Here is a 15689-nt window from a genome sequence, read left to right as displayed (position 1 = left end):
TTAAATAAAGGATCCTGTCTACATAGATGCTATTAATACAAACTAGTGGGGAAGACAAGTGGTTTATCAATCACTTAATTTTCTTCTTTTATCTCATTTGTCAGATTTTGCCATTAAGACTATTCTACCTTTATAAAATAAATTAGTTTTTTTTGATTAAAGTATAGTTGATTTACAATGTTGTGTTAATTTCTGTTGTACAGCAAAGTGACTCAGCTATATATAGATATGTATATTCTTTTTTTTTCAAATTTTAAACTTTTTATTTTGTATTGGGGTATAGCCGATGAACAATAGTGTGGTAGTTTCAGGTGAACAGTGAAGGGATTCAGCCATACATATACATGTGTTCATTCTCCCCCAAATCCTTCTTCCATCCAGGCTGACAAATAGTTGAGTAGAGTTCCGTGTGCTGTACAGTAGTTCCTTGTAATCCATTTTGAATATAGCAGTGTGTACATGACCTTCCCAAACTCCCTAACTATTCCTTCCCCTTGGCAACCACAAGTTTGTTTTCTAAGTGTGTGAGTCTCTTTCTGTTTTGTAAGTAAGCTCAACTGTAACATTTGTTTTTAGATTCTACATATAAGGGATGTCATATGATATGTCTCCTCTGTCTGACTTACATCTCTCAGTATGACACTCTTTAGGTCTATCCATGTTGCCATAAATGGCATTATTTCTTTCTTTTTTAATGGCTGAGTAATATGTACCACATCTTTATCCATTCCTCTGTTGATGGCCATTTAGGTTGCATGCATGTCTTGACTATGCAGTGCTGCAGTGGACACTGGGGTGTATGTATCCTTTCGGATCATGTTTTTCTCCAGATATATTCCCTGGAGTGGGATTGCTGGACCATTATGGTTTATCACAGGATATTGAATATAGTTCCCTCTGATGTACAGTAGGACCTTGTTGTTTATTCATCCTGTATATAATACTTGTATCTGCTAATCCCAAACTCTCAGTCCTTCCCTCCTTCACCTCCCCTTCCCCTTGGCAACCACAGATTTGTTCTCTATGAGTCGGTTTCTGTTTCGTAGATATATCCATGCATATCACATTTTAGATTTCATATATAAATGTCTTTCTCTTTCTGACTTACTGCATTTAATGTGATAATCTCTGGGTTCACAGAGAGCTTTCCTTCTTTTCCTGTGATTTAGAATGACATGTTTATAGGTTGGTAGAACTCAGTCTAGTGCCATTTAAAAGAGTAGATCTTTGGGACTTTCCTGGTGGTCCAGTGGTTCTGCATTTCCACTGCAGAAGGAATGGGTTTGATCCTGGGTCAAGGAACTAAGTTCCTACATGTTACTTGGCATGGACCACCCCCCCCCCAAAAAAAAAAGGTAGATCTATAACAATGCAGTTCTTTTTGTAGTTATTGATCTTATTAAAAACTACAATTAAAATAATATTTAAATAACCATTTTTCTATCTGGAAGCTTTAGTTAGTATAATGAAACAAAACATTGAAAAAGAAAAGCTCGTTTTACTATAGATAAAATGATTTCATCCTAGAAGTCTCTTTTTTTACTTCAGGCTTGCTCCTGACCCTCCAGGTCTGTATCTTGAGTGCACCTCTTCAGCAAGGCCTTCTGCCTTATTCTGAATTGGGATCCCCTGCAATCTCAGCTTCTCTTTAGTACTTACCACTTTCTAATTCACTGTATATTTTACTTATCATCTCCTCCTACTTGAGTGAAAACTCCATTAGGGCAGGGAATTTTGAGCAAATGTGTAATATTTTAATAGTTTTTCTAAATTTTTAGAGTTTACTCACCTGTTTATTCTTCCAGGCAAACTTCTTTACCTTAAAATAACATGTTGTTTTTTTTTTAAACAAAAGTAACACATGTTTGTTATAAAAAATGCAAACATTACCAAAGTACCTAGAGTCCTCTCTTCTGCCATGCTCCCAGAAATCCCACCATCTCAAGGTAGCCACTGTTATTAGTTTGGTGTGTATCTGTCCAGACTTTTCTATGCATGTACATATATACTCTTTTAAAAATAATAGAAAAATTAAGAGTATAGTGTGTATACATGTTGTTCTGCCACTTGCTTTTTTGGACTTGCATTGCATTGTTGCATTGTTATTCACTTGATCAATCTTCTACTAATAGAAAAACTTTTTTTTTTTAAACTATTACAACCATTATGTCAATGACTGGCTTCTTAAATCTATCATATTATTTGTGATGGTATGGTATTTCTTCCAGAAATGGAATTGTTGGGTTCAAGGATATAATGCGTTTCTCATTTTAATAAATCACCCAGTTGTCCTCCCAAAAGACTGTTCCAGTTTATACTCTCAAAAATATTTTGCAAGTGCCTATTTTCCTACAGCCTCAACCAACATGGATTCTTAATTTTTGTTAGTCTGATACACTGGGTGTTTTTTTTTTTTTTTTTTGCCTTCCTCATGATCTGTGGGATTCCCCAACCAGGGATTGAACCCAGGCCCTTGGTGGTAAAAATGGAGTCCTAACCACTGGACTGCCAGGGAATTTTCCTGCTAGTCTGATACTCTTGTTTTGATCACTTGCTCTGCACCCCATTGGTGAGGCAGAGATTCTCACTTTAGGATTGTGGGGATAGCCAAACACAATACCTGGCACTGAGCAGGTGATATTGACAACACATATACTCACAGTTCAGGAGAGAACACCACAAGCTACACAGGGCCACCGAAGTGTTGCATTAAGGCATAGAGTGAACAACCAGAGACTATGTGAGGCCAGCTTTGTAGCAGCAAGAGGGTGAGTGCCCCCTGGTTCCTGTAGGGGATATGATTATGATTGGCTTTTTAAAATAAATCTGAGGGCTGATAGAGAACTGAGACCCACTACAGTACTCAGAAATAAGCAGAATCTGTACCTCATCCATTTGTTAAGGAGGATTGTTTGACTAGGGCCACTTTTGGTTTAGGACATTGGAGGCCCTCTGGATTTTACCAGATGTCAAGGTAGCACAAAATATTGAATCTTAATGTCAACCTTTCCTAGTTAATTATGAGAGTTCTTTTGGGTATTTACTTTTGAATGACTTTTTGGCATCTATTTTGAGGATTGTTTTTTCTCATTTAAGACAGTCATGGATGAAGTTCTTATTCAGTAATATCTAATTTTATTTCCTTGATTTGTATTTAGGATCCCCCACCCCAAACTGATCAGTATGACTGGTTCTTTTTCTGTCCTTCTTCCTTTATTGGGAATTGGTATAAAGGGAATGGTGGCTTCATAAAATGAAATACCATTTTTACTTTTCTGGGCTATGATAGAAATTTCCAAGGTGAGGATTATCTGATCACTGAAAGTTTGAAAGAAGTCTTCCATTAAACCATCTGGGTCTCGAACCTGCTTCAGACATCTTTCTTGGATAGTATTTTCAACATTTTTATTGTTTTTGTAATTTTATTTCCCAGAAAAGGGTCCATATTATTAAATATCAGTGTTTCCATATGCATTAGAACAGAGTCAGATATGGTATTCTCTTACTTTTCTGGTGTTCCTAAGATGCAAAACCACATTGTTAATGACATAAGAACAGAGAACTATAAAAAGATATTAAGTTGAGATCAAGACAGAGGTAGATGGAAAAACAAAAGGAAAATAAAATGAACAGAATGAAATGTTTTATTAGAGAAAACAGAATACCCTTAACTGTGAAAATTAAATCAGTAATGGTGAAAACCAAAAACTTGAGATACTGTCCCCAGGATTTAGAGAAAAGGGACAAAGAGATTTAATTGACAGTGGTAATCCAACGTGATAATTTTAGAGGAGAAAAAAAGTCCAAAACAATCTGTTCATAGAATGGACAAGAACATACTAGAAGAGACCTTTTCTCAGTTGAAAGGAAGACTTTTTTTATTTCTGAAATTTTAATAGAAAAATGCCTATACTAAGATTTATATTGGCAAAATGTTTTACTTTTGAGAGTAGAGAAAAATTCCAACAAGCACCAAGCAATTTGCTCACCTAAAAGAAACCAATCCAGTTATGCTACCTTTTTTTGGAGCTACAATATAATTGACATATAATATTAGTTTCAGATGTACCTGCTACTATTTTAAGAGCCAAAGACAATGGGATATGGACAAGAGAATTTTGAGGAGGAAAGTTTGAGATTCAAGAATTCTATAACTAGTTAAGCCACCCTGTGTGTGAGGACAGCAGAAAGGCATTCTCACCTAGAGCATAGACTTAGAAAAATGTAACATCCTGGAGTTCACTTTGAAATCACTAGTCAAATTGGGCGATGGGTCTGAAGGAGGAATAGAAAAATTAGTGCATAAGAAACTGTCAGTGACAATGTTACCAATTAAACAAATCATTGGCAAAAGCCAAAACAATGATTGAAAAAGAGGATTTTGTGACTTAAAAAAAAGTGTAAATAAAAACTGAGTCTGTCATCCTAGATTAAGTGGACAAATATAAGTAGTGTGAGGGCAGCAGGCCAAGAGATGGAAATTTCTCATTACACAGGAGAAACATAAAAATGAATAATTTGTCATTGACTTTAATAATTTGTGAAAATAAGCTGCATTTTTATTTGATAAACTTAATGGCAACAACCAGAAGAATTAAAAACAGGCTTTCTGCATTGCAAATCATTATGGGAGATAAAAGCAAATATGGAAAAATTCAGAAAACAGGAAACAGCCAGAAATAAAAACTATTTAAATAGAATGACAGCTGACCAAACAAATCATCTGCAACAGTAGAGGTACTATGGATTACATGCCAGCAGAGTGGAGAAACTGCAGTTTTTAAGTCAGATCCTTTGTGCCTCAAAGATTTTGCCAATGCTGAACCCTAGGCCTGGCTTGCTTGTCTATCCTATTCAAGGTGAAGGCCTCCGTTCCAGACAGACTTCCTCCCGGCAGTCCTGGGCCACCTGGGGCGGAATGAGCACCTCTCTCACGTACCTGGCAACCGTGTGCGAAGCTGGTACTCCATATCATACACAACCGCCTTATTCCCTCTCACTATGAAGGGCCAAGGCATCTTGCCAGGTTCGGGCCACAGGATGAAGCAGTCAAACCCTGCTCAGTTGTAATGTACGTCTTTTACCTGGTCGCCCGCCCTTCCCCCCACGACGGTGATCCTCCGTGAGAATCAAGTTTCAAACCGGCTCCGATTGCAGACGGACAGAGTCAAGGACCCTCAAAACCTTACAAATGCCCGCCGGCTTCTCCCCGCGCCTGGGCGGGTCTTCCGAGGGCGGTGTCGTATCCACCCTCGACAGCTCGCCCCGCCCCCACCTTGCAGACTAGTAGCAAGGTCTCAAGGTGTCCGCTGGCGGGAGCGAGAGAGGAATAGGGCGCGGGGCTCGGCATCTAGAGCCCCTTCCCCAAGTCAGAGGAGTTCCTCCTTGTCGCCAAAGATGTGGGGTTCAAGAAGGGTCTGTCCTACTGGATTTAAGAGGAGAGACTGGGGGGCTGAGCCCAAGCGTATAGAGGGTTAACACGGAATGTGCAGAGGGCTCGGGGCAGGCTCAGAGCGCCCCGAAGGCGGGTGGGTGAACTAGAAGTGTCCCACGCGAGGGCCAGGACGCAGCGATAAAGGGGTTAAGGCACCGGACCCCGCCTCAGCCCAGGGATTGGCGAGCTTGGGGGGCGTGGCTGGAGGGCGGGCCTGCGTTTGCCGCAGCAGCGGGTGGGCGGGGCCCGGGCGGGGAGCGGGAGGGGCGCGGAGCGCAGCCGGGCCCGCGCCTCGCGCCCCGCCGGGCGGGCTTCTGGCCGCGCCAGCGAGCCGGGCCGGCGGCGCCAGCGCCGAAGACCCCGCGCTGGACCCTGAGGCAGCGAGTAAGTGAGGCAGACCCACCGCCGCGCCCCTCTCGACTCCGACCTTTCGCCTTGCCCGCTACACCGCGAGGCTCGTTCGGTCGGACCCGGAGCTGGGGAGGGGGAGCGTCCCACTGCTGGGATCCCAGGGATGAAGGGAGTGGAGATGAGGCCGATGATGTCATGGATGCTTCGCAGGGCCTGGGGGAAGGTGGCGGCCGGAGGGGGTGCGGCCCGGATTATGTCACCTCTTCCCTCTGCGCCCCGCCCCCCCGGGCCACACGCGTTGGTGAGGATCTCTGGGAGGTGCTGGAGGGATTTCTCCCACCGCAGAGATCCCCCAGACACCTCCTCGGGATGGCCTGTGACTGGGGTCTCTATCTTTTGGCGCTGTGGGCCGTGGGGGCGAACACCCGCCCCCCGCCACCACCCCCCACTCCCGTGTGGGAGGCTCGTGTGTGCGCGCGTGTGTGATCGGGGTGTGTGTGTGGGGGGTGCTGTCAGTCCCCTCAGCCCTGAAACACGGGATTTATCAGAGCCAGGATCTAGGGGATCGGCCCCTTCCCCCTTTGTCGCCAAGAGAAGATGAATCTCCCTTCACATATCCCAACCAAGAAGTTCTGGAGACCTCTGCACCCCCCTCCCCCAAAGCCCTATAGTGCCCCTGAAACCTTTTCTCCCTCAGTCCTTCTTCCTGGAAGCCCATCCTGATTTTCCTATCGGGATTCATTGCCTCTTTGCATTGCTTATAACTAGCATTCTCCGACATGCATTCTCTCTGCATCTCCTCTGAATCAGGGCACAGAGACCCCAAGATTCTGTGGCCTGTTCCCCTCCTGGGGGCACCCACAGGGCAGCCCCAGAATGAAATCTCCCTGAAGTGGCCTGAACCAAGTGCTCCAAGAGCCCTCCCCCTGGGTAGATCAGGGATGCTGTCCTGGGAGGCAGTATTTGGGTTGGTTCTTGAAGGGTGCAGAATGGGCACAGAGAGCTGCGAAGAGATTTTGTGTAGTGTGGAGAGGGACTCAGGTCAAGGGAAATAGGATGAGCAGCAGGAGAGTCCTTGGGGGCCCTGCTGCAAGCTGTGGTTCTGAGGGCTGAGAGGAATGCCAGGCATCTACCCATAATACATTCACTTCTTAAGATTCCTGTAAGGTAGGTGTGAGAACCCGAAGTGGAATAACCTACATGCAATTCCATCCCTAATCAGTTGAACTGGGATTTCCACTTGGAGCTGATACCTCCGTAAGTGTCTATATTGCACTTGGTGCAATAGAATTTGGGCAAAGCATGGACAAGATCGGCTTTGCCCTTTAGAAAGAGTCTCTTAGTAGCTGCACAGGGGAGGGAGTACAGAACAAGAAAGGGCACCGAGAAGCCCCCAGCAAGGATACTAGCAGGAGGGGCTGCTAAGATCTTTAGGGGGTGAATGGGCTGAGCTTGGGGCTCTGAGACCCCAAGGGAAGGGTATAGTGTTTACTGGCTTTGGGAGGGACACACATGTGGAGGGGCTGGGTGGTCACTGAAGGATGGAAGGACCTGCCCATCTAACTCCCAGGTATAGGGTCTATTTGCCCCCTTCATGACCGCTAATACTGTGTGTAATGTCCCAGGCACTGAGGGTGGATAGGACAGAAATAGAGGCAGAATCAGGCAACAGGCTGTCATCCCAGGTTGTTGAGCTAATGCCATGAGGTTGTCTTTGCAGACCATACTCAGCTACCTGGGCTAGTTCAGGACCCTGACCCACAAATGAAGCTCAAACCCTTCCTCTGGACTCAGTTTCTGCCTATCAGGGAGATATATGCCCTTCCTTGTCTTGCCAGTCCCTGCTGGAGGTTTGTAGAAAAAAGTTGCAGCAGTCTGATCTTGGGAGAGGCAAGGGGCAGAGAACATTTGCATGGGGTTGACGGTAACAGGTTAGAATTATAATAAGAAGCTCTTCAAGAAGTGAGGCTCCAAGGAAAGTTGCAGTGGGTTGGTAGTCAATGATTCCCAGAGAAAGACCACAAGGATAGGAGGCTCAGGAAACAGTTTTGGGACCTCATTTCCATCAATCCAGGACTCTGAGCACCCAGGCCTTCAGGGGACCACACACAATCCAGGGAAACCATAGGGCAGGGTGGCATATGATCAGCCCCAATCTATGGTCAGAGTCTCCTGGATCTCAGGAGTATTGCATATTTGTACTGCACCTTACAGTTTGCAAAGCACCTTCCTAAACATTATTCTCTCATTTTCATGACCCGAGGTTTGCTCCTGCCCACACCCAGGCTTCTGTGGTCTAGTTCTCTCATCTCTTGTCTAGTTCTCTCATCTCACTATCGACACCTTTTAGCATATAACCACACTCAGGTTTCTACCATGTTAAATTCTAAAATTAGAAAAGAGCCCTTGGATTCCAAAACACCTTAAATTACTGCCTTCTCAGAAGGGAACTCTTCCATCTTTCCCTCCAGACCCCCACCTCCCCGCCACTCCTGTGGTCTGGCTCTGCTTTGCACCACTTTTCCAAAATCATTCTCTCATAGACACCAGTGATGTTTCCACTTGCTAAATTCAGGGCACCCTCTCCGATCCCAATTTTATGAAAAAGCCCCTTTGTTAACTCCAGGAGTGCCCCTACCTTCTTGATGTGTAATCCATCTTGGTCTTCAGGGCCTGCCTTCTCCTGGTCTTCTTCCTGCTCCCACTTCTTCCCAGGCTCTGGGCTCTGCCACTGGAGCTCCATGCTGGACTCCGCCCACAATACGCTTGAATGCTCATGATCCAAGTCTCTCTTTCTATCTGATAGCTGAGAGCTATCTTTCTCTGGTCTTCCTCAAAGCACCCATTTTTAAAAACAAAAACAAAAAAGAACCCATTTCCCCACACATTCTCCTCCTGTCATGTTAAGTGTGCCATACCCATCCTGGTGTCCCAGTTCAGACTCCTCCCTTGCCCCACCCCCTGGACCCCATCTGTATGAAGTTTTGTCAGTTCTTCTTTCCTGACCGGATCTTCCCACTGGTTCTAAGCCTCAGGACACCCAGCCTTCACCCTTTTGACTCCCCAGCTGCTCCCTACACTGCATCCAGAGACGGCAAGAGAAGGGGGTCATGTTTAGGATGGGAGGGGGATATTCTGTCTCCATACTTCTGTTCATTATCGGTGAGCAGAGCGTCAAGATTTTGGCAGCCGCACCGAGGGCACCAGATGAAAGTAGGCACTCACTTTCAGGATCCTGCACTTACACTTAGATTATACCCTAAGTGCCTCTCTTGCCTTACTCTATGTCTCAGCCTTGTGGGATGTATGGAACAGATTAGCTTAAGGGAAGAAGGTGGTAAACGCCTGTTCTCCACACCTAGGCGGGGTGGGGGGGGGGTGGCGGGGGGAAATGCGGATAGAATGGAATTTTACAAAAGTGCAGACTGATTTGTGGGAGTTTTCCAACCACCTCGGGCTGTAATTCCAGGTGTGGCCAGAAGACACCTGCAAGGCAAGAGTTTTGTTTGGCTCCCCTGATCTGGGACCCGATAGCCTCAACACAACATTAGAAGTGGGCATCTGGGGAGAAGACAGATTGAAACATCACTCAAGGGGCCCAGGACTGCCACCCGTACCCCTTCACCTTAGCAGGAGGAAGGCAGGGTTTAAAGGACTGAAGGGCGCCCCTTGCCATTTTTGGCACTTGTATTTGAGCGTCTGCTCGCGGCCGGCACTGCCTGCAGCCCCTGCCCGGCTGAATATGAGGATCTCTGGGGCAGGTGTTTCCTTGGTGCGGACTTGAGACAAAGGAACCAGGAAGCAGGGCCTTCCAGAGCACAGGTAACCCGAGGCCCTGCTCCCCACTGCTTCTGTGGGCCAGCCTTGGGGGAGGGGGACGCACGCCCACAGAAGGGCTCCGAGGAATTTTCGGTGAACTGTGCAGGGTCAAAGTCCACAAGGAGCGGGGGAGGGGAGTAATCCAGGAAGTCTTCCCGAAGGCAGTGAATTCTTGGAGGGGTTCTGCGGGCGCGGAATCCTGGGCGCCGCTGGGCGCTGAGGCTCCGCCCCTGCCCCCGCCCACCTGTGGGAACCGCAGGCCGGGAGGGAGGCACGGCAGGCGTCCTCCGCAGCCAGCGCTGCGTCCTCTGCCCCGGCTTCAACCAGCCCCGGGGCCTCTGCCGAGGTACTGACCATGGGGAGGGGGACCTCTCGTGCCAGACCCCCATGCGTGCAAGTTGGGAAGACCTCTGGGAGGGCCCCCTGCTACACGCTGCAACCGCGGTCCCCGGCCGTCCGCGAGGGGCGGCGCATGTCCTAGGTGGCCCAGATGCGCGCCGCCCAGCCAGCTACCGCCCACCCTACCCCCAATACCTCCGTCTTGTCCCGCGCCCGCTGCCCTGGGGTTCCTGGCACGCGGCAGCTCTGCGAGGTAGGTCCTCCATTCCTCCCATTTCGCAGAGGAGAAAACTGCAGTCCGGGATGGCTCGGTCGGCCGGTCCAAAGTCGCGTAGCTGGTTCGTGCCGAGCTGCGAGAGTGAGGCACATGGCCCCTGCAGACCGGGCCTCGGAGGGTCCCAGGCTTGAGGCCCCATCGGCCCCCCACCCCCTGGGAGAGGCAAGGAGAGGATCCTGCGCCGGTAGTGAGCCTCCACTTCTGTCCTTGACTGCAACACCCTAGGTTAGGGGACCGGGAAGGACTCCCATCCCCAGTTTTTGGATAGGGGTGGGCTTCCCTCCCTTAAGTTCTGAGGTCCCCTATTGAATTCAGGTACTGCTGTCCCCTTCCAAACCCATCTTCCCAGCCCATGGGGTTGGGATATAGGAGTCCAGACCCAGAGTAAAGGACACCTGAGTTCTGAGGTTGCAGTGGAGAATTGGGGGTGGGTGGGTCACTGAGTTGGGGGCAGACCCAGCTGGGTCTGAGGTGGGAGTTAAGAGCGAAATACTGAGTATAGATAGCAAAGCTAGGAGGATAGGTGTATGGTCCCTAGTGGTTGGGCTTTGTCAGGTGTACAAGGGGCAGCCCCTATTACCAAGTTGTCCTTATTTCCCCAGCCCCATTCCTTTACCTTGACTGTCTGGGAACTCCTGGGCCCACTGTAAGGAAGGGGACACTGAAAGGCAGGTTCGGGTGGTTCTGGGTCAGGCTTGGATGGGGTGGTGGGGGTGGGGCTGGGACTGATCTCTCTCTGCTTTCCTACTTGTGCCCACAGTGCCCCCCTGGCTTAGTCATGGCGAAGCTGGAGACACTGCCTGTGCGTGCTGACCCAGGGCGAGATCCCCTCCTGGCCTTCGCCCCTCGGCCCTCTGAGCTCGGACCCCCAGACCCTCGCCTGGCCATGGGCAGTGTGGGCAGTGGGGTGGCCCACACCCAGGAGTTTGCCATGAAAAGTGTGGGCACCCGCACGGGGGGTGGGGGCAACCAGGGCAGTTTCCCTGGTCCCCGTGGCAGTGGGGTCAGCAGGGAGAGGCCAGGCCGCTACCCCTCAGAGGACAAGGCTCTCGCCAATTCACTCTACCTCAATGGCGAGCTACGGGGCAGCGACCACACGGATGTCTGTGGCAACGTGGTGGGCAGCAGCGGTGGCAGCAGCAGCAGTGGCGGCAGTGATAAGGCCCCACCACAGTATCGTGAACCCAGCCACCCACCCAAGCTCCTGGCCACCTCTGGCAAGCTAGACCAGGTCAGTCCTCAAGGCCTTTTTCTGGGGATAGCTGGCAACCCAGAGAAGAGGGTGAAGTGGGTCTTCTTGGATGTTTTTGAGCTCTAGGGACTGAGATAGAAGCCTGATTGGGGAGCCTTGGGGGTCAAGTCCAGCTGGTGGGCCTTGGGCAGATAATTGGTTGTGAGAGGGGCAGGGGGTAGCCAGGAGAGGCTCCCAGGATGGAGGTCCAATGGGGGTGGAGATGGGGCTGGACAAGTCTAGATCAGAGGGAAGAGACAGGCCAAGGCTAAGGCCCCATCCTGATGCCCACTCCCCCTTCCTTGCTTTTGTGCAGTGCTCAGAGCCACTAGTTCGGCCTTCGGCCTTCAAGCCTGTTGTACCCAAGAACTTCCACTCCATGCAGAACTTGTGCCCCCCACAGACCAACGGGACCCCTGAGGCACGACAGGGCCCTGGTGGCCTCAAGGGTGGACTGGACAAGTCTCGGACCATGACCCCAGCGGGCGGAGGTGGGAGCGGCCTCTCAGACTCAGGCCGGAACTCACTCACAAGCCTGCCCACCTACAGTTCCAGCTACAGCCAGCACCTGGCGCCCCTCAGCGCCTCCACCAGCCACATCAACCGCATTGGCACTGCCAGCTACGGCAGCGGCAGCGGTGGTGGCAGCAGTGGTGGTGGTGGGTCGGGCTACCAGGACCTGGCGACGTCTGACAGTGGGCGGGCCTCCAGCAAGAGTGGGTCATCCTCATCCATGGGGCGACCAGGTCACCTGGGATCAGGGGAGGGTGGAGGGGGAGGCCTGCCATTTGCGGCCTGCTCACCACCCTCGCCCAGTGCTCTGATTCAGGAGCTAGAGGAGCGGCTGTGGGAGAAGGAGCAGGAGGTGGCAGCTCTGCGGCGTAGCCTGGAGCAGAGTGAGGCGGCAGTGGCCCAGGTGCTGGAGGAGCGTCAGAAGGCCTGGGAGCGTGAGCTGGCTGAGCTGCGGCAGGGCTGCAGTGGGAAGCTGCAGCAGGTGGCCCGGCGCGCCCAGCGTGCCCAGCAAGGCCTGCAGCTACAGGTGCTGCGGCTGCAGCAGGACAAGAAGCAGCTACAGGAGGAGGCAGCCCGGCTGATGCGGCAGCGGGAAGAGCTTGAGGACAAGGTTGCCGCCTGCCAGAAGGAACAGGCCGACTTCCTGCCCCGGATGGAGGAAACTAAGTGGGAGGTGCAGACTGGGGCGTGGGCATCTCCCTGTGTCCCCTTCTTCTGTCTCTCTGGAGAAAACCAGAATAGCAGCCCACAGCTATCACAAGGGGAGTGAAGATTGTGGCAGCATCAGTTGGCAGTGTCTGTGAGGACCAGAGCAGTCCCAGGCCCTGTGAGATTAGCCATGTCGTCCCGAGTCTGAGGAGGGGACCCTGCATTGTCTTTTTTGCCATGATGAGCTGACCCTGAGCCCTGGGGCAGCTTGATGCCCTGGGGCTGGATATCGGGGCTAGAGTGGGGGTAAGCAGAGTTCTGCTTTCCCCCTGACTTCTCTTCTCATCTGCCCCTGCCCAGGTATGCCAGAAGGCTGGGGAGATTTCCCTTCTGAAGCAGCAGCTGAAGGACTCGCAGGCGGATGTGTCCCAGAAGCTGAGTGAGATTGTTGGGCTGCGCTCACAGCTGCGGGAGGGCCGGGCCTCCCTGCGGGAGAAGGAGGAGCAGCTGCTCAGCCTGAGGGACTCCTTCGGCAGCAAACAGGCCAGCCTGGAGCTGGGTGAGGGAGAGCTGCCCTCTGCCTGCCTCAAGCCGGCACTGACCCCAGTGGATCCGGCTGAGCCACAGGATGCACTGGCCACCTGCGAGAGCGATGAGGCCAAGATGCGCCGTCAGGCTGGGGTGGCTGCTGCCGCCTCCTTGGTTTCCTTGGATGGGGAGGTGGATGCTGGTGGGGAGAGTGGGACGCGGGCCCTGCGGCGGGAGGTGGGGCGGCTGCAGGCTGAGCTGGCAGCTGAGCGGCGAGCCCGGGAGCGCCAGGGTGCCAGCTTTGCAGAGGAGCGCCGAGTGTGGCTGGAGGAGAAGGAGAAGGTCATCGAGTACCAGAAGCAGCTGCAGCTGAGTTATGTGGAGATGTACCAGCGCAACCAGCAGCTAGAGCGGCGGCTGCGAGAGCGAGGGGCTGCGGGAGGTGCCAGCACACCTACACCCCAACATGGGGAGGAGAAGAAAGCCTGGACCCCCTCTCGCCTTGAGCGCATCGAGTCCACAGAAATATGATCCCCTACCTGGGCATGTGGCCTTTTGACAAATACCCAGTCAAAGGCCAGAGTCCCCAGTATCCCCTTCCCTGCCATCTCTTTTCCCCATGTCCTCTGAATCCCCAGACCAAAGAGGTTCTCAAAGCAGCTGTGACCAGGCCCCTCCCCTCACTGGGTGCCTCCCAGCTCTACCACTGCCCCACTAAGCAGCCCACTCAACCCTCCTCCCAAGGAGGAAACGGGGAGGGCAGAGTGAATGGGGCTGAGGGCCCAGGCAGCAGGGGAATTCATGCTCCTTTTCTTGGCACTCCCTTGTTGGAAAGGTGGCAGGCCTTGCAGAGCCACGAGGTGCCCAGCCCCTTGGTGGGTCTGGGCTGCTACTGTTGGCCACCCTGTGTCCAGAGATGCTCTCTGTCCCAATCTCCTAGGCCATGTAGCCTGAGGGGGACTGTGTGGGGTCTGCCAAAGCTGACAGTCTGAGCTCCTGGCCTCCCTGTTTCCTGCACTTTTCTCCCTCCCTGGGCAGATTGGCAGGACAAGTGGGAGCAGATGGCCTGCCTACGGTTGAGAGGGCTACCTGCCTAGCCCCTCCCTACCAAGGTCTCTAGCCTGGGTTTAGTCCTGAGTGTATGTCTATATGTGTATGTTGGAGGAGGTAAGGGCTGAGGCTGGAGGCTCGGTACCCAGGGAAGATCTGCTGTGCTGTTATTGGGAAGGGTCACCTGGAGACTTCTTAGCTCTACCCTCACCCCTCTGACCAGGATCCTGTAGGAAAACAGCCCCATTTGCTTGGCTGATCCCTCACCCAGGGCCACTATCCAGCTCTAACTACAGTTATTAAGTGCCACCTGCCTCTCAGGCACTCCCCTCATCGAGTTTCTGAGGTCCTATGGGTGTCTGTGGTGTCTTCCTATGTCTTCCCACTTGATTCCCTCAGCCACCTTCTGCTTTCGTGCTCAGCCTACTGCTTTCATGCTCAGAACATCATTGTCCTAGGCCACCTCTTCCCCTAAACCTCACCTTTTCTCCCAGTAGAAAACTGCTTGATCTTTGGTGCACTGCCCACTTCCTAGCTCCTTTGGGCCCAAGCCTGAGCCCAAGGCCCTTGTTTTGGGGGGTGGGGGGGTAACTATGATTGCTCTTGAAGAGCAAGGCTGAACTGAGAGAATCACTGACCCCTGGGTCCAAGAGGCCTGAGGTATCCCAGTGTTTGCCCAGGGTAGTCCTGGCATGGCCATTAGTGGGGGTTGGGGCAGCCAGTCACTTCCTCCTCTGGGGGCCCTCTTAGAGTCTATCTCCCCAAAATAAGAAGGGAAAGGCAAATTTCTAACACACCAGCAATAAAAATCGGAGGAGGTTTGGCCCTTGGCCCTTGTATTTCTCTTTTTACTCTCTCCTTCCCACCCCCAAGACTGGGTTTGTGGGGCAGGCTGGAGGGAGCTGGCAACTACTGTGAGCAATCCCCCGACCCCTGACCAGCCTCCTCTCATGACTGGTGACTGTTTAACGAGCTGTGCACCCCACACACAAACAGGAGTGCCCCTGTGGCCTCTGTCCTGCACAGCCCCTTCTGGTGCCCCTTACCAGTTCTCTGAGCTGGGTGAGGGGCTGTCCTGGCAATCACTGCCCATTCCACTCACCCTTCATTGCACTGGCCCCAGAACCTGGGCCTGGGCCAGAGGGGCAGGAGGAAGAGGAGGCGTTAGTATGAAAAAAAAATTAAAAAGTAGAAAAAAATATGAACAGACTCAGCTTTGGGATTTCCAACCACAAAAGAAATTATATATAAATATATATAAATATATATCTCTACCATATGTGATGGAAAGACTTTGTTTTCTTTTCCCAAAGAAATAAAATGGAGAAAGCCTCTTGAGTGGCACTCTTTTGGCATGCTTGTGTCTTTGCAGGTGTGGGAAGTGACACTGGGTGAGGGGAGTGTGGAGGGCAAAGCTGGAGTAAACACTCCAGAGGAGGCATGAGACTGGAAGTGCTCACAGGACCATGCCAGGAGGTTGGATCAAAGACCAATCTCCA

At 51.2% G+C, this 15689-nt stretch overlaps 1 protein-coding gene across 4 annotated transcripts; it reads left to right on the top strand.

The window, feature by feature from the left end:
- Positions 1–5670: 5670 nt before the first annotated feature.
- LZTS3 (leucine zipper tumor suppressor family member 3) lies at positions 5671–15534 on the top strand. Of its 4 annotated transcripts, none has more exons than XM_070472351.1 (4): positions 5671–5818; positions 10981–11451; positions 11768–12637; positions 12973–15534. In XM_070472351.1, the coding sequence occupies exons 2-4, from the start codon at positions 10999–11001 to the stop codon at positions 13669–13671; spliced, it is 2022 nt and encodes a 673-aa protein (XP_070328452.1). In that variant the 5' UTR covers positions 5671–5818; positions 10981–10998; the 3' UTR covers positions 13672–15534. The 4 variants fall into 4 exon arrangements, with proteins under 4 accessions (XP_070328452.1, XP_020738524.1, XP_020738525.1 ...); XM_020882865.2 differs by lacking the exon at positions 5671–5818 and adding an exon at positions 10321–10404; XM_020882866.2 differs by lacking the exon at positions 5671–5818 and adding an exon at positions 10324–10407.
- The last annotated feature ends 155 nt before the right edge of the window (positions 15535–15689 follow it).

Source organism: Odocoileus virginianus, chromosome 9 (genome assembly GCF_023699985.2).
Source record: "Odocoileus virginianus isolate 20LAN1187 ecotype Illinois chromosome 9, Ovbor_1.2, whole genome shotgun sequence".
NCBI lineage: Eukaryota > Metazoa > Chordata > Mammalia > Artiodactyla > Cervidae > Odocoileus > Odocoileus virginianus.
Note: the sequence above shows the minus strand (reverse complement) of the source record. Positions and strands in the feature narration are given on the sequence as shown.